The 19,415-nt window shown below is 37.3% G+C and overlaps 1 protein-coding gene across 50 annotated transcripts in view; it reads right to left on the reverse strand.

Moving 5' to 3' along the window:
- Window positions 1-19,415, reverse strand: part of PKP4 (plakophilin 4) — a 253,827-nt gene that overhangs the window by 76,359 nt on the left and 158,053 nt on the right. For 34 of the 50 annotated variants that reach the window (XM_081582869.1, XM_081582868.1, XM_081582864.1 and 31 more), the window contains one exon: window positions 9,833-9,867. The exons of the other annotated variants lie outside the window; for them this stretch is intronic. In XM_081582869.1, coding sequence (XP_081438995.1) covers window positions 9,833-9,867 — 35 coding nt within the window. The remainder of the gene's footprint in view (window positions 1-9,832; window positions 9,868-19,415) is intronic. 50 annotated transcript variants of the gene reach the window in all.

Genomic DNA, 19,415 nt, shown 5'->3' on the forward strand with positions numbered 1-19,415 from the left:
GCTAAAGGCAGGCTAACTTTGGTACAAAAAAGAAATGTGGAGTTATAGATGGTAGCCTTTTTAATGTTTTCCAAAGTAACAACTAAGCTTCCCCAGTGGCTCAGTGGTAAAGAATCTGCCTGCAATGTAGGAGCTGCAGGAGACGTGGGTTTGATCCGAGTTGGGAAGACCCCCTGGAGGAGGGCATGGCAACCCACTCCAGTATTCTTGCCTGGAGAATGCCATGGACAGAGATGCTTGGTGGATCACAGTCCATGGGGCCACAATGAGTCAGACACGACTGAAGTGACTTACATGCACACACACACCAAAGTAACAACTGTAAACTGAGGAAGTGCTGCTCCATGTGTTGAGGAAGTGGTAATGGAAAACAAGGAGCTTTCTGACTTGACAGTTTCTATTTTATTTTAGCTAGCTAATAGAATATTTCTTCACATTATCACTAAAAGCATGAGAGAATTTAAATATTTATTTGACATGTTTGAATTTTAAACATAAAATGTTAAAGGCTAAGACTGGATATTTGATTTTTACATGAAGTACCAACTCAAAATATTTAAGCTTCTCAGGGATATGTTCATACATCATGAATAACTGGCTTGGGAACATTCAGATACACACTGACTACTGACTAAAGCAAAATGCTAACATTCGTATTTGATGGCACAAACACCCATGCACAGAGTGACAAATGTGGAGTTCTAAGCTGATGCCCAGCACGCTAGAGGTAATTTTGCTTAATGTTAACAAAATCTCATCTATGTGGAAACTTAAAGTACCACCCACTGCCTAAGAGCGCATGTCACTGTCTCATAGTTGGTTTCATTTCTATTAGAAGAAGCCTGCAACACTTGGCAGGCTTTAACATACGTCTCTCTGATGTACGATTTAAACCCCTTTGTTTACAGAATTTGTATTTAAATTTTTTAGAAATAAACTTTCAAACACATATAAAAATAGAGAAAAGTATAATTAACCACCTCCCAGATTTAATAATTACATTATGCCACAGTTTGCATGCTCCATTTATCTTTTCCCTTTCTTCTGTTAGAGAATTTTAAAACAGACCTCTCACATGAGATCATCAGAACTCTAAATACTTCCACTTGTAGCTCTATCAAATAAGGACTTCAGAAAACTACCATTATTCCATAATGCCGTATGAGTTCATGTTCAAAATCTTCCTGATGTCTCACAAATGTCTTTCTTCAGTGGCTTGCACTAGTCAGGCTAAAACAAGGTTCACTGATTGCATTTGTGATTGTTCTTTAAGTCCTTTAAATCTAAAAAGGATTTCCCATTTCTTCATTTTTATTTTCTTGGTTCACTGCTGGAACCATAGCAATAAACTCATAGGATGTACCACATGCTGAATTTGTTTGATGGATTTCTCATGGTATCATTTATAAAACCTCAAAATACAATTTTTCTTGTAAGCAGAAATTTAGAGATAAAAAGCTTTCAGGTCAAGTTTTTGTGGGTTAGAGGACTTTACGAAGGGTGCCATGTACTTTACATCCTGTCATATCATAACTTTTACATTTGCTCAGATCAATCAGCCACTTAAGTGGTGGCAGCCTGATGTTTGTATTTTCAAGTTTACCACCTTCCTTTCTACTAATGCAAGGATTCTCAGCCTTGGTTGCATACCACACAACTTGGTTGCCTGGGGTGGAAGTATACAGCACAGAATTTAGAAACTACTGCTGAGTCCCACACTCAGAGATGTCAAGTCACTCAGCCTAAGTTGTGGTCTGAATATTAGGACTTTTAAAAAATTCACAAGGCAATTCTAATGTGTAGCTAGGATTAAGAACATAGAGGTTTTTGCATACATTAACAATCTTCGCTTGAATCGATGATTTCATTAAGGGTTGTAAATTGCTGATTTTCTAATTTTATTGATTTTTCTATATTTATTACACTGTCTAGGGTTATTGGGTGATCCTGGGGAAAAATACATACAGGACAGGAAGGATAAAATTTTAATTCTTCTCTTTAATTACTAGTAAGTAAATTAACTTTATTATGAGTAAGGCAGTGGTTCTCAAACAGCAGAGTGGAATCACCTGCTGTTTAAAGGTGGCTCTTGAAAGATTATTGACGTCTGGTTTGGACCCACGCTTCAGGAATTGGTCGTGTGTAGGGAGGCCTGGGAATAATATTTTAACAACTTTAATATGCACCAAAGTTTGGGGACCTCTGGAGTGAGGTATTTGTTACTCAAATTACCTCCAGTGGTGATAAAAAGGTTTTTTTTTTCACTTGTTTTGATAGTGGTTGTTGCATTTTTGTTGACTGAAAACTGTATAAGATATATGAAAAGAGAAGAGAGCAAAGCTGACAGGTAACGTAACAAAATTGTTAAGTTTTAAGATCAGGCATAACTCCAACTTTCATAAGAATTAATCAAATAATAGAATGGTCAGTGGTATGCTGAAGTCTCAGGCAATGTGATTTAATGAATATTTAATAATTATTTCTTTAAACAATTTACCCTCTTTAATCTGCAGATGAAGCTTAAAGAGAAATTCGAAACACTTTTCTTAAAAGCCTCATAAATTATTACAAATTTTAATAATCATGATGATTTACACTTCAAATGTTACTATCTACTGGTAGTAGATATGCTTCTATGGGAAGCACAGATAGGACTGACAGTTGGTAAAGGCAGGAATATATGTTTGTGGGGATGAACTTGGACCTGGATAGTTGGCATGAAGGTTATTCTAAACTAAAATATTTGAGATTCAATAGTGACTAGAAAGAAGGCTTTTTGGAGCTTCCCTTATTTCACTAAGAGCAGAAAACTTCTGGGAGGGAGGCTGTCATGGATCCCTTCTGGAGGAATTTTATGGAATAAAAAAAACAAAAACAAAAATGGAGAGACCACTTCACTTTATACCTGCATAAACAAACATCATCACAAACTGTCTTATCTCCTGTAGGCTCCCCTGGAAATCCATTTGTTCTTCCTACAGAAGCCTTTCCTGCCTGCATCCTTTCCAGTAAGTTAGGTATATAACTCCCAACCCTAGTCATTTAGGGAACTACTACTTTGGTGAGCTTTATATGCATATGAATACTTAGGGTTTTTATTATTCTTATTAATCTGTCTATCCTCAATTAAATTCACAGGCCCCCAATTACTTAACCCAAGAGGGTAGAGGAAAAGTCTCCCCATCCCACATCTTGCTAAGCATTTTCATAGGCAATTTGACACTATTTGCCAAAATAGAAATGTATTCACCCTTGTTCAGGCAGTTACTTTTAAAAATGTGATCAACAGAGACGCTCAGATATGCAGTGATAATTTTTACCATTGCTTGTCAAAGGGCAAAACTGGGAAAAACAACATGTTCACTAAAAAGGAACTGGTTATATAAATTTTCTAAACAATAGACACCCATTAAAAAGGAGGCAGATCTTTATACATAGTGTTTTGGAAACACATGCATGATTTTACTATGTTGTTAAGGAAAAAAATAAGTCACAGAACAATGTATAATATATTATCTTCGTTGTAGTAAAAAGAAAACAAATGCAGATGTGTAGATATTTACACACATACACTCACCAGTTTGGTGTGTTTTCAGATTTACTTTGTGTGTGTGTGTGTAGGTGTTTGTACGGGTGTGTGTGTGTGTAGGTGTTTGGAGCAATGGTCATGGTATGGGTAGATGTGGGAATGAGGGAAATTTTTAGCTTTTACTCCAAATTCTCCTATTTATTTTAAGTAAGAAACATTCCTCGAAGAGAAAAATAAAAAGCATGCCTTTTGTAACAAAACACGAAAAAGCTAAGTGAACCTTCACAGTAGTGTTTAGGAAGCTACAACACTGCAATTGTGGTAAGAAGACTATAATGACTGTGTTACTAAAAAAGGCCTGAAAAAATAAGCAAGGAAAAGCTTAGGACTCTAAGGCTGATATTAAGAGAAATTCATATTCCTCTTGGTATTTGGAAGAGAAGCAGAAATAAAATTTTGTCATTTATACAATTTATAATAATAATAAATCATAAGATTCAAGCTCAATAAAACAGTCCTTTATACATGATTGTTAATCTAATATTCTATTTATGAATATGTATAATATAACTTCCTACTGTATCTCCTTTACAAATTCAGTACATTTCTACTGAGGCATAAAGTGTTCTTCGTTTAAGTTTGGTCTTATCTCATGATGTGCTAATGCTTTTTTGTGTTGTAAATTACTTGATACAGATGGAGGAAAAAAGAAAAATAAATTGGGGCTAGTCTCTCAATTATCTTTTATCTTCAGTATTTTGTTTTTTTTTAAACCCATCCCAGTGGAAGAAAACTTGTGTCCATTTTAGAAGCAAAATTTTAATGTATAAAGAAAATGTAAAAAAAAAAAAAAAAAAAATTTGAAAAACTCTTAAATTTACTTGTATATATTAACTAATATCAGTATATTATACAATAATGATTTCAACGGATGGCATGTTAAAATTATAGCACTTCAGTACATATTCCACAATAAATAAATGTGGCACTAAGTTAAATAATCTGATCAGCTTAAAATTTCTATTTTACCACCATCTTTCTCCTTCTCTTTCACATGTATTGCCAAACATCAAATATATGAACTGAATGGAATCATTCATAGTTTCTCTCCTTCTTATCGTGAAAGACCCATCCAAGTCTATTAATCCCTTAATGCCTTTCGGTCAACCAGAAATTTACCCTACTTTTATGTTCCTATGTCTTTTATTTTTTTTTCACTTCATACTTCAGCAAATTAAAATTTTCTTAAATTACAATGTTGATCTACAATGTTAATGTCTTCAGTACAGCAAAATGACCCAGTTATACATAATTCCTTTTCATATTCTTTTCCATTGTGGTTTATCATAGGATAGTGAATACAGTTCCCTGTGCTATACAATAGGACCTTGTTTACTCAAACAACTCTTCTTTCTGATGCAAAGGGTACACAGTGTATGGTTATTTTTATGACTGAATTGGTGTGTTACTTCTTAAAAGAAGGGAAAGGCCAAGGTTAATCCTTTAGAGGATATCTTCCATAATATAGTATTTTTCATCATAAAGAAATACAATTACTTGTGCATAAATTTGCATTCTCACTTTCTTCAGGTCTTTACCTATTATTCTAATATACTTTTTCTATGAACAAGGATTTTTTTTTTTTCTATTTTATTATATGGGTTCTTAAAAGCTACCTCAAATTTTGGTGGAACATAAGAGACTGTAGAAATACATACACTGGTATGAAGGTGTGAATAGTGGAAAAATGGCACATTAACAAAAGGGGAAACAGGAACACTAAGACAACATTCCCCCTTCACTCTTTTTCAGCAGAATATACATAAATACATTCACAAAATCCATGGTCGTAAGGAATGCAAGGCTATGGAAAAGACAAAGCCAAAGAGAAAATGATCAATTCTCCTCTGCATAAAAGAGAAGAGGAGGTGAATTTACATTTTTAGAGAGCAGATATATAATGCTGGTAAGATAGGAAATACAGAATAATGAAGACAGGAGACAACAGAAATGCAAGATAACAAAGCATATATGCTTAAAACAACTTTATAACATACAGGGGAGCTTCTCCTTAAGACTGCTTCCCAATCAATCTAGGAAAATAGAATGTTTTGTAGAATGGGTGATTATTTCACATGCTTTGGGACGTCATCTCTCTGAGTATCCAAAGCTTTGGCTTTTTGCTTTCCAAGAGCCCACGATCCCTGGTACGAGTTAACAAATCAACCAAACCAACCAACCAACCAAGAAAAAACAAGCAAGCTGATTATCCTGAACTGAATCACAAATGGAAACCTTTTCTGCCTAGGGCATCTTGAGCTCTTCCCTAGAAAATGACTCTACAGTAAGTTAGCTATTTAAAAACAAATTCAGCAGTTGGTCTCAATTTCTGGTAGTGATCAAATTATTGCCTTGCTATCAATTCACTTTGTTGCTGAAAATCTTTTCAAGTCAAATTTGTAATACCGAAAAGAGAAAAAGAAAGGGTAGAGAAATTGTCAAGTAAATGTTCAAAATACTAAAGAAAAATGAGGAACAATAACAGACCTTCAATTCTAAATCCTTTCATGTAATCCTTTCTTATTTAGGAAACCAAGATAATTGAATAAAGATGTTTCTTTTGCCAAGACCTAGCCAAAGACAAAACAGACCAAAGACCTTTTAAATATATTTTATATTTAAGCCATCTCTACCTCATTCTGGGTGGGACTGTCAAATTTTAAAACAAGATTATTTTCATGTTATATTCAGTATTTCTGCATGCATACTGGTAAAGAGAAGATAACAAACTTTACAGGAAAAGTAGCAGCAAAACTGTCATTTCATCCCATTTACTCACAATCAAACTTTCTAAAGGGCATCTATAACTGCTTAGAAAAAGGATTATGAGACAAACCAGATATTTCTTTTATTCATACAATCAAATTTCAAATTTCTACTCTTATCATTATAGGTTATTGCTATGGTTACAACTTAAATGCCTTAAGAATGGCTGAAAAGTAGGCAAATTTAAGAAAACACACAAGTAACATTAATGCAGTTAAAATAATAAGAGTGAAGTAAATAGCATTTGTGTTTGCTGTGTTTGAAGGTTGTGTTTCCCTGAAGAAGGAAAAAGGGTAAGTAAATGTAATACCTCCATGTTGGAGTATGAACTTGGGTAGGAGTCTACTCTGATTTAAGTAAGGGATGAAGTATAGTTATCAGGTGTGAATTATGAATGTGCATGTGGTGAAGACAGATGAATTACTGAAGCTGTATTTCCTGAAACACTAAAGTATTTGGTGAGCTATTTGGCATATGTATAAAAATAAAAGATTATACAATATTTATATATTAAATGAAACATAATGTTTTACACAGTATCTATAATATTTTATCTATCTCTATTTTATGCATTAGTAAATCATGAAGAAAGAAAGAAAGTGAAGTCGCTCAGTTGTGTCCGACTCTTTGCGACCCTGTAGACTGTAGCCTACCAGGCTCCTCTGTCCATGGGATTCTCCAGGCAAGAATACTGGAGTGCATTGCCATTTCCTTCTCCAGGGGATCTTCCCAACCCAGGAATCGAACCAGGTTCTCCAGCATTGCAGACACTTTCCCCTCTGAGCCACCAGGAAGAAGGTGGACAAATGATTGAAACTGGGTGAACACACTGGTGGGGAGGAGAGGTAGAAAGGACGCTAAGGGATAGTCATTCCCTATCAGATGTCTTCACAATCTAAGCTCATTCTCTTTGTAAGTACATTAATACAATTACACACTGTGCCTGCCTGGCTTTGGTAGTTAGAAATCTACAACTGCTCCCTCCAGCTCACTTAAGCCAGATGTTTCTCCAGGTCTGCTTTAGGTAGCACTGCTGAGAAGGCTGTATCTCCCTTGTGGTTCCAGCTAATGCTGGAAGACTGCCTTGCTCTACCTCCCACCACTGCTACAATTTGGTGGCAAAACCACACAGCCCTTGGTCCCTGCAGTCCTAGATAACAGCTTCCAAGAACAGTTACTCCTTTGGGTGATTGGGCCCTGACTGATAAACAGCTATTTTCCTTGGGCTATGAAGAACTTCTGCCTATCAAATGCTAGCATTCTAAGAGAAAGGGGCAATGATAGGATATCAAAATATTTTGCAGCTAGAAATATAAACGATGACACTAATGAGGGAGTATGAGAGGACTGACCTCATATACCAAAAGGGAGGGAGAATGAATACAACTCTTTTAGGAAAACAACTTGGTTATACATCTAAAAAGCCTTGAAAATGTTCATATACTTTGAATAGTTTTCTTCCTTGGGGAAACCTAGCCTAAAAGGTAAATCAAAGCTGCAGGTATAATTTTATATACAAGGATGTTTACCATAACGTTATTTATACCCATGAAAAACACCTGAATGTCCAAAAACAGAGCTATGGGTAAATATGCTATATACTTGTAGTTTTTCTTTAAAGAATTCCCCTCCCCGATTTTAAGTGTATAGAGCTATACATCTCCACTAGACCTGAAACACTTAAGAGGGCAAGGATATCTGTTTTAAACAATGACAACTATGTGTGAGCCAACTAGGCTCTCAAGAAATATTTTTGGAATAAATTAATGATGCAGTATTAAACATGAACTTACAGGAGAATTTTATATTAAATGGTAGAGTTCTGCCATAGCTAAGTAGCAAATGCACTCTGTATTTTTCTTTAAACTGAAATCTTCAAGTATCTTTTTAACAGTTCACAGCACTGCCACGTCTCCTGAGGAATGTTTAAATCAAATGACTTTTTGCTCAAAGGATTTCCAGTCGCTCACCATGACCTGTAGGAAGTTCAAAGTCCCTGGAATTTACAGATCTCTATAATTTGGCCCAGTGTGGTCTTTGCACATCTTATCATCTCCCAAACCAGTTTTAAATGTTCCCATGAGACATTTTTGTCATCTCTGCTGCTGTCCAATGACAATACTCTCCCCACAGCTGGGCTGCCAGTCAAGCCCCAGGCTCCAGGCTCACCCCTGCAAAGTTATCTCACAAATGGATTGTCCATTTGATGACAACGTTTCCTACATAATACTTACTTGGCAGTTAACCACATATTATTTCATGCCATGTCTTTCCTACTACTAAACTGCTGTTTGTAAGTCTTATTGTTAAGTAGATTTTCACATGTCTCTTCCTCATCTTTGTGCTCAGTAGCTCGGTCATGTCCAACTCTTTGAGACCCCATGGATTGCAGCCTGCCTGGCTCCTCCTTCTGTCCATGGGATTTCTCAGGCAAAAATACTGGAGTGAGTCGCCCTTCCTACTCCAGGGGATCCTGCCAACCCAGGGATCAAACCTGTGTCTTGTGCGTCTCCTGCGTTGAAGGTGGATTCTTTACAACTATGCCACCTATGAAATCTTCATACTACACATCATCTATGCTTTGAATAAAACACTACATTTCTCAGGAATAGCTTCTTTAGAAAATAGCAAGGAGCCTTGTATATACTATAAATAACACCAGAATCCTGGTATCAGGTTCAGATACCAGGCATTTGGTGATTTGAGTTTTACTGAATTCCAACTTTGTTTAAAAATTGTCAAAGTATTTGGATATCAAGGCCTAATCTAGCATTTATAAGTTGTTGGCATTGTTGTTCACATTATAAGCTTCAAGAGAGGCAAGGGACATGTGTGTGTGGAGTCCATCACTATCTGACCAGCAATGTGTATAGCACATGGTTCATGATGTGGCTGCTCAGTAAACATTTAATGAGTGAAGACATCAAACATCTGTGAAAATAGGAGACACTCTCCTGAATGTAATTCATCCTTTATATGAGGTGAACTTAAGGTAAAAAGAACATATAGACTACATTAGAATCTTCCAGGCTATTTTAGAAGTTATCAGGTAGTCTACATTTGAGTACACACAAAAAAATGAACATTTCAGGCAACTCTTCTCTTCTAATATGAAAAAAAACTGTGAAAGGAAGACTTTGACTTAGGTAAGTGATTAGCCAACTTTCCAAGATTATACAAAAACCTTTGTGAGGGCATCGCTGTATTTCTTTATGATAAAAAATTCAAATATTGAATTGACATTAAAAATATTGATGCTCAATCCTTTAATTTCTTTACAAATGACATATATAAATCTATTCAAACATGTTAAAAATTAAGCATATTAAGAACTACTACCTTTAAGCAAAGTAGCTCAATATTTTCACTATTAAAGTTCTGGCTGGACTGATCTCATCAAGAGACAGCAAATTTAGAGAGCAGACTTTGCTTGGGCAACATGTAAGAAAGATTTTTTATATGATTAAAAACTCATACCTGTTGATCTCCAAGGAAATGACTTCTCAGTTGAGCTAGAGAAAAAGAAGGAAAAAAAATGGAACATTTATTTCCTTTGTTGTAAACTTTCACTGTGGATCTGTTTTGCATATAAACATTTAATTTTCACATTTAATTATATAAAAGCATATTAAAACCTCAAACAAAATTTAAAATGACTGTTCTAAATTAATTTTTAGAGAGTATTTAACCCCCTATGTCAATCTGGGACAAATTTGTATTTCTTAGAACTTAAGGCAAATTATAAAAAGATGTATGATTCTCCTTGGATAAGACAAATATAATAGCACAGCTAACTGTGACCTTCATAGTACTTATATGAGAGCCTATGCTGTTTTATGTGGAATAATTTATATGAAAACTACATATAAAACAACATATATATTATACACTGAATGACATATACATTAAAAAGAATCAAAAAGGTTGTTATTAAGTTTCTTCATTTTACTTATTTTCAAAAAAGCCTTAGATGCTGTAATAGACATATAAGTTAATGGGGTCAGTTTATTGAATGTTACCTTATAAAATTTAAATATCATAAACCTTTATATAAAAACACAAAGTTTTACAAATTAGGAGTAAATTTTAACTATATATATTTTTTAGTTTATAGAGTGCTATGCTCAGTTGCATCCAAGTCTCTGCAACCCCATGACTATAGTCCGCTAGGCTCCTCTGTCAATGGGATTCTCCAGCAAGAATACTGGAGTGGGTTGCCATTTCCTCCTCCAGAGGATCTTTCCCACCTAGGGATAGAACCTGTATCTCCTGTGTCTCCTGCATTGGCAGGTAGATTCTTTACCACTGAGGCACCTGGGAAGCCCAGTTTATAAAGTACCAATTTTAAAAATTAGTGCATAAAAACATATCTGAGCCTCCCTGTCCACCCCGCCCTTGAATAATACAGGAAAGCATGGTGCTCAGGGGACACTGCAGCAGAACAAAGCAATAAGAGAGGCTGAATTATTAGGCATTCATTAAATGCTAAAGTACCTTACATATATTATCTCCTCTATATTACTCACAACAACCTAATGAAGAGGTATCTTGTTATCTAGAAAGGCAATGCCAAAGAATGCTCAAACTACCGCACAATTGCACTCATCTCACACGCTAGTAAAGTAATGCTCAAAATTCTCCAAGCCAGGCTTCAGCAATACGTGAACCGTGAACTTCCAGATGTTCAAGCTGGTTTTAGAAAAGGCAGAGGAACCAGAGATCAAATTGCCAATATCCGCTGGATCATCGAAAAAGCAAGAGAGTTCCAGAAAAACATCTATTTCTGCTTTATTGACTATGCCAAAGCCTTTGACTGTGTGCAACACAATAAACTGTGGAAAATTCTGAAAGAGATGGGAATACCAGATCATCTGACCTGTCTCTTGAGAAACCTGTATGCAGGTCAGGAAGCAACAGTTAGAACTGGACATGGAACAACAGACTGGTTCTAAATAGGAAAAGGAGTACATCAAGGCTGTATATTGTCACCCTGCTTATTTCACTTATATGCAGAGTACATCATGAGAAACGCTGGGCTGGAAGAAACACAAGCTGGAATCAAGATTGCCGGGAGAAATATTAATAACCTCAGATATGCGGATGACACCACCCTTATGGCAGAAAGTGAAGAAGAACTAAAGAGCCTCTTGATGAAAGTGAAAGAGGAGAGTGAGAAAGTTGGCTTAAAGCTTAACGTTCAGAAAACTAAGATCATGGCATCTGGTCCCACCAGTTCATGGCAAATAGATGGGGAAACAGTGGAAACAGTGTCAGACTTTATTTTTTTGGGCTCCAAAATCACTGCTGATGGTGACTGCGGCCATGAAATTAAAAGACGCTTACTCCTTGGAAGGAAGGTTATGGCCAACCTAGATACCATATTTAAAAGCAGAGACATTACTTTGCCAACAAAAGCCCGTCTAGTCAAGGTTATGGTTTTTCCAGTGGTCATGTATGGATGTGAGAGTTGGACGGTGAAGAAAGCTGAGCGCCGAAGAATTGATGCTTTTGAACTGTGGTGTTGGAGAAGACTCTTGAGAGTCCCTTGGACTGCAAGGAGATCCAATCAATCCATCCTAAAAGAGATCAATCCTGGGCGTTCATTGGAAGGACTGATGTTGAAGCTGAAACTCCAATACTTTGGGCACCTCATGCGAAGGGTTGACTCATTGGAAAAGACCCTAATGCTGGGTAGGATTGGGGGCGGGAGGAGAAGGGGACGACAGAGGATGAGATGGTTGGATGGCATCACCGACTCGATGGACATGGGTTTGGGTAGACTCCGGGAGTTGGTGATGGACAGAGAGGCCTGGCGTGCTGCAATTCATGGGGTCGCAAAGAGTTGGACACGACTGAGCGACTGAACTGAACTGAACTGAAAAAACTGGACAAAGTCTTATTCTAATAAGTTGAAGAGTTGGGATTTAAATCAAGGATGGTTTGATTTCAAAGTCAGGGCTTCTTACCACTGTGCTATATAGTAGAATAGCTTGTGATCCCATTTTTCTATTAAACACACACACATGCACACATAGACACACACAATATGTCTAAGAAGTCTAGAAAAATAAAAATCAAAGTGCTAGCGGTTTTTTCTGTGGGTTACAACCTAAAGGATTTTTTTCTTTTTAAACATTTGTACTTTATTTAGAAATCAGAAACAAATACATATTTAAGTATTTTGGAAATGTTTATTAAATTTAAGGAAAAGGTACATGACTTTGGACTTAAGGAAACTCTAAAATAAAGAAAAGAACAATCCTTTCAGAGCTGTAGTTGTAAGATTTTAAGTCCATGTTAGACCCTTGGTATTCCCCCAAGTCATTAAGTGGCTAATGAAACTCTTGCTGGTTAAAAACTCTAGATTCAGTAAGAACTCCCCAAAGTTCAATTTTGCCTGTGATCTGTGAGCCGCTCACATTCCAGGACCTTGAACTAGCTGTGACCAGGGGGACATGCTCCCAATGAACAGTTAGTCAGTCAACGCTCATCTTCAGCACTCCGATCATGATCCTCTACCTGATGTACTCCTAACTAATTTCAAAAGGGACTGATGGGAAGAAAAAACAGATGAAAATTTGGTCAAATATCAATAAATGGCATATTTGTCTTGCTCTTGATGATATTACCATGTTCTCATGACTTCAAAAGTGGTCTCCAAAACTGAATTCCAATTCTCTTGAATATTATCATTTAATCCTATTATCTAAACTAGCTTTCTAAGCACCAAAGTTGCTATTACCCAACTGTGTTTCTATCAACATATTCACATTTTTTGTCAATATTAAAATCAAACTACCAACCAGAAATGTTTAATATACCTCAGGTGTCTTGGGAGTGGTAAAGTCTATTATCTTCTGGCTGAAATTTACATAAACCTTAATGAAATATCTTTACAAGTTTTTTTCATTTTTGAAATTTTAGATCATAGATTATATGTCATCTTAACTGCTCAAACTGGGCAAGAGTTGTGGCTGTTTTGTGCATCTCTTTAGGTCAAGTGCACTGCATATTGCCTGGCACACAGATGTTTAATGTGTGCGTGTGTGTGCTCAGTCATGTCCAACTCTTTGCAAGTCCCTCTACTGTAGCCTGACAGACTCCCCCATCCATGGCATTTTCCAGGCAAGAATACTGGCGTGGGTTACCATTTCCTACTCCAGGGGATCTTCCCGACCCAGGGATTGAACTCTTGTCTCTTGTGTTTCCTGCTCTGGCAGGTGGATTCTTTACCACTGTACCATCTGGGAAGCCCCTAATATATACGGTTGTAACACAAATTGTGAAAAAGTATTAATAATACTGAGTTCTGCATTGTTCTCACTGAGAGATCAGGTATATGTAAATTATTACTATTTTGTTCATAAGATGGCTCGAAACTCAACATTAGAAAAAACTAACATCATGGCATCCAGTCCCATCACATTATGGCAAATAGAAAGGGGAAAAGTGGAAGCAGTGATAGATTTTATTTTCCTGGGCTCCAAAATCACTGCGGACAGTGACTGTAGCCAAGAAAGTAAAAGATGCTTGCTTCTTGGAAGGAAAGCTATGACAAACCCAGATGGAGTATTAAAAAGTAGAGACATCACTTTGCTTACAAAAGCCCATCTAGTCAAAGCTATGGTTTTTCCACTAGTTATGTATGGAAGTGAGAATTGGACCATAAAGAAGACTGAGCACCAAAGAATTGATGCTTTCGAATTGCGGTGCTGGAGAAGACTCAGAGAAGGACAGAAGAGTCTGGTGTGCTGCAGTCCATGGGGTTGCAAAGAGTCAGACATGACTTAGCAACTGAACAACAACACTTTGTTCAAACAGGTCAAATTATTCTCCCCTACTCTAGGTAGGAAGTTCCAGTAGTCTCATTGTATAACAAGCAGGCAAGCAGCATTTCCGGTACTGAAAAGACCTTTGGTCATCAAAATACAGTAAGGCATTCCAGTCTTGAATATTCATCGGAAGGACTGATGCTGAAACTCCAATACTTTGGCTACTTGATGTGAAGAACTGACTCATTTGAAAAGACCGTGATGCTGGGAAAGACTGAAGGCAGGAGCAGAAGGGGATGACAGAGGATGAGATGCTTAGACGGCATCACCAACTCCATGGGTATCAGTTTTAGCAAGCTCCAGGAGTGTGTGATGGACAGGGAGGTCTGGCTTGCTGCAGTCCATGGGGTCGCAAAGAGTCAGACACGACTGAGCGACATGAACTGAACTGAGGTGAAGGTATGGGGAAGTCTGAGTTAAAATTATTTTTTCCCTATCATATTGTAGACAAACAGTAAAGAAAAATCACTAGGAAAATAAGTTAATATTGAAGATTAAAAATAAGAAAAAATTCCATGGTATATTTTGAAGACTATATATTCAGACCAATTACTTTCACACCAATTCCACAATCCTGGTCATTATACATTATTCAGAACAGTCTATTTCTTTCTGAACCACTTACTATATATGATTATCAAATTGTTCACCACTCTGGGACTCAGGGATCAGGCAGTAAATATGTGAAGTTCTGAAATGCTGTTTCAAGTCACTTTTATTGGAACAATAAAACTAGAGACAGCTCCACATGACACATAGGTGTATTCCTTCCTCCCTCTCTCCCTCTAGCCATCTATTTCTAAAAAGATTTCCCCAACTTTTATTGAATGTCTACAACATGTCTCAGAGCATTGTGGCCGTGGATGACTCCATTCCATTTCCTTTCATGTCTCATCTGAATATGCCAAGAACCTCCTCTGCAATGTGAAAACACTTTAAAATACAAGAATGGGATCATCCATGACAACTTTGTTTCAGTGGGAAGATGTATTCACAATTTCTAAAAACTTAAATTATCAACAATCTTCTAGAATGAAATCCATTCATAAGTTTGGGAGTGTTTGGTTAGATAGCAAACTACAGTTAAAGGCAAAATCATCAGCAAGTTAATAAATCAAGGCAATTCATTTTAATGAGAAAAAAAAAATCTTAGTTTTAAGAAAGACACCATGCCTTCATCACAGTATTGATGAGAAAATGCAATAAATCACTATAAAATTCTGTACACTTAAGAAATTATGTATTTTTTTCATTCACAGACATAAATGGAGCCCAAAATGCCTTTGTTGAATATTTATTGCAGTCTTTCAGTTCAGTTCAGTTGCTCAGTTGTACCCAACTCTTTGTGACCCTATGGACTGTAGCGCACTAGGCCTCCCTGTCCATCACCAACTCCCAGAGTTTACTCAAACTCATGTCCATTGAGTCGGTGATGCCATCCAATCATCTCATCCTCTGCCGTCCCCTTCTCCTCCCGCCTTCAATCTTTCCCGGCATCATGATCTTTTCAAAAGAGTCAGTTCTTCGCATCAGCTGGCCAAAGTATTAGAGCTTCAGCTTCAGCATCGGTTCTTCCAATGAATATTCAGGACTGATTTCCTTTAGGATGGACTGGTTGGACCTCCTTGCAGTTCAAGGGACTCTCAAGAGTCTTCTCCAACACCATAGTTCAAAAGCATCAATTCTTTGGCACTCAGCTTTCTTTATGGTTCAGTTTTCACATCCATACGTGACTACTGGAAAAACCATAACTTTGACTAGACAGACCTTTCTTGGTAAAGCAATATCTCTGCTTTTTAATATGCTGTCTAGGTTAGTCATAGCTTTTCTTCCAAGGAGCAAACATCTTTTAATTTCATGGCTGAAGTCACCATCTGTTGTGATTTTGGAGCCCCTCAAATAAAGTCTCTCACTGTTTGCATTGTTTCCCCATCTATTTGCCATGAAGTAATGGGACCGGATGCCATGATCTTAGTTTTCTGAATGTTGAGTTTTAAGTCAGCTTTTTAACTCTCCTCTTTCACTTTCATCAAGATGCTCTTTAGTTTCTCTTTGCTTTCTGCCATCAGGGTGGTGTCATCTGCATATCTGAGATTACTGACATTTCCCCCAGCAATCTTGATTCCAGCTTGTGCTTCATCCAGCTTCGCATTTCGCATAATGTACTCTGCATATAAGTTAAATAAGCAGAGTGATAATCTACAGCCTTGATGTAGTCCTTTCCAAATTTGGAACCAGTCCATTGTTCCATGTCCAGTTCTAACTGTTGCTTCTAGACCTGCATAAAGATTTCTCCGGAGTCAGGTAGCCTACCAGGCTCCTCTGTCCATGAGATTCTCCAGGCAAGAATACGTAAGTGGGTTGCCATGTCCTCCTCCACAGGATCTTCACAACCCAGGGATCGAACCCAGGTCTCCTCCATTGCAGGTGGATTCTTTACCATGTAAGCCACCAGAGAAGCCCATAGCTGTCTTTGAAATCCCCTTATTGTGATATTTTCCTATGTTATGACTGAGAAAACCAGCCGCTCACAGTCCCTTGCAGCCAGAGAGCCAGTCAGTGACAGGGTCTAGAAGAAAGCTGGTCAGTGTGGCAGTGGTGCAGCAGGGACCAGCAGTGGGGAGGCCCAGTAGTGGCAGTGGGCACTGTTCCCATATTCCCCAACTCAGAAGCTGGCTCTCTGGCCTTCCTGGAGATTCTGAAAATTGACACCTAACAGCTTCTGACAAGTTCTTTTCCAGCTTACACATGCCAGAGAGGAGTCTACTGTTTGTAGCTGAAGGTTCTGACTGATGTTTTACGACTGAGACCAAATATAAACGGCCCTCTGAAAAGAGCTAAAACCTCACTCCTTAACTCTTGACCTGTATTTCCAACTGCGTACTGGATATAATACATTTTCTACTTGCCACACTGAAACACTTTTCTCCCCCCAAATAAATTCCCACCTAATCATTACCACCTAGTCACTCACCGAAGAACATGGAGCTATTTTACTGTCTACCGACTGTCTCCGCACCCCCGTCATGAACAGCTCCACAAGGGCAGGGAAGTCTGCCTTGTTCACAGATACACTTAGAGAACCTACAACAGTTTGTGGCACATGGCTGTCACTCAAAACATACATCTCCTGAATCCACTGCTACCACCAAGTACACAGTTCAGGCCTTCATCCTCTCATGGTCTCTTGGGTGGATCATTCTTTCAGGCTGTCTCCTAGCTGGTCTGCTTGGCTTTGATTTCTCATTTTTTCAGGCTCTCTTCAAGGCTGTTGCTACGGTGATATTTCAAACACTCAAATCTGAAATTCTCCTGATGCTAACGCACAACAGATTCATACAGGATACATTTCAAGCATCTTGGTTAGTATGGCAGAGATTCAAACATCTTCAGATGGAGCAGAAGGCCCTCCACCACCTGGTTCCTTTGAGTTTGCCCTTTCCCACACAAACCTACATTCTAGACATTTCTAATTACTTGCAGTTTCCTCACATATCAGGCTGCTTCATGCTTCTAGTGCTATTTTGGGGGTAGAATGTGTAGGAACACAGTCTGGAAACTCAGAATTACACAAATTTCAGAATGGTTTACGTGGTACAATGTAACAATATATATATCATACACATCCATGGATTGGAACACTCTAGTTTACTTTCACTTTTTAATCACTTAATAATAACAGGAACATCTTTGTAAAATGGTCAACATTAATAAGTCAGTACTCGATTTCCTCCTGGATTCTACTGGGTCTGATGTGAGCTTAAGTGGACAGTAGTAGGAAACAGTAGGGGAGGGAGGAGTGGAGAAAAGTTGATGAAGCTACACAGTAACTTCACCATGTCATTTCCCTCACCTTCTCCCTGGTCTAGATGGGGCTCTATCACTAGTGAGGTGCACGCTACTGTCACTTTCTTGTTCAAAACACAATGAATTGGGATAGAATCCAAGTTATTCCACTTTGTTTTATTTAGAAAAATAGTTGTTAAGAAATTCATACTACACACACAGACATATATATGTGTGTGTATGTATATGCAGAGCCCTTATTAATAGCTCAAAAAGTTAACCACAGTCAAAACTTAAGCTTCATTTGGTATTAATGGACAGGAATTACTGTGAAGGAATACACCAGAAACTGTTTTACTTATGAATAGAGTATGCGCATGTACCATTGTTTAGACTACATACCCTCCACGACATTCTCTCTGGTAAGCACTAATCATTCTTCAAAAATTAGCTTGATGAAAGTTGATCACTTCTTTATATCAAGAATGTGCCAATTAATCTGCCTTGATTCTTGTTTTTCATATGATTGTAACTGCAATATTTGTTTATCTGTTTCTACTACCAGATTATGGCTCTCTTGAGGATAAAGACTGTGTCTTAATTCTATTTGCATTCAACCACAATTCAGTAGAATGCTAAATAAATGATAGCTGATATTAGTTTTTTGAGTTGCTCATTATTAGGGCTAATCCTATGTTATTTTAGAATTGTTTCAATCATTGTAAAAAGAAATTTTTGGCTTCCTCTACATCTTACAGAAAAGATGTCTACTGTAAATATTACATGAATCCATTCAACAAGTATTTGCTGATCATCTACTGAGTGCCAGACATTGTTAGAGGCTGGGATATAATGGTGAAAGGAAGCAAACAATGATCAACATTGTTAATCAGGGAAACACAAATTAAAACCACAATAAGATGTCACTTCATACTTGTCAGAGTGGCTATCATCAAAAAGAATATAAATACCAAACGTTGGTGTGGATGTGGAGAAAAAGGAACTCTTGTTCACTGTTGGTGCAAATGTAAATTGGTACAGCCACTGTGGAAAACACTGTGGAAGTTTTCCAAGAAAAACTAAAAGTAGAATCACCATATGACCCAGTAATTTACTTCTGGGTATATATCCAAATAACAAAAAGCACTAATTCTAAAAGATATGTTTATCCCCAATGTTCATAGCAGCATTCTTTATAATTGTCAAGATATGGAAGCAACCTAAGTGTCCACTGACAGATGAGTAGACAAAGAAGATGTAGTGTGTGTACACACACACACACACATACATACAATCCAGAATACTAATCAGCCATAAAAAATGAAAATTTGCCATTTTCAGCAACATGGACGGACTTGGAGGGTATGATCCTAAGTGAAATGTGTCAGAAAAGGCAAAAATTATGATATTACTAATATGTTAAATCTAAAAAATAACACAAA

The sequence above is a fragment of the Giraffa tippelskirchi genome, chromosome 3, assembly GCF_054371585.1.
Source record: "Giraffa tippelskirchi isolate mGirTip1 chromosome 3, T2T-mGirTip1v1.2.pri, whole genome shotgun sequence".
Taxonomy (NCBI): Eukaryota; Metazoa; Chordata; class Mammalia; order Artiodactyla; family Giraffidae; genus Giraffa; species Giraffa tippelskirchi.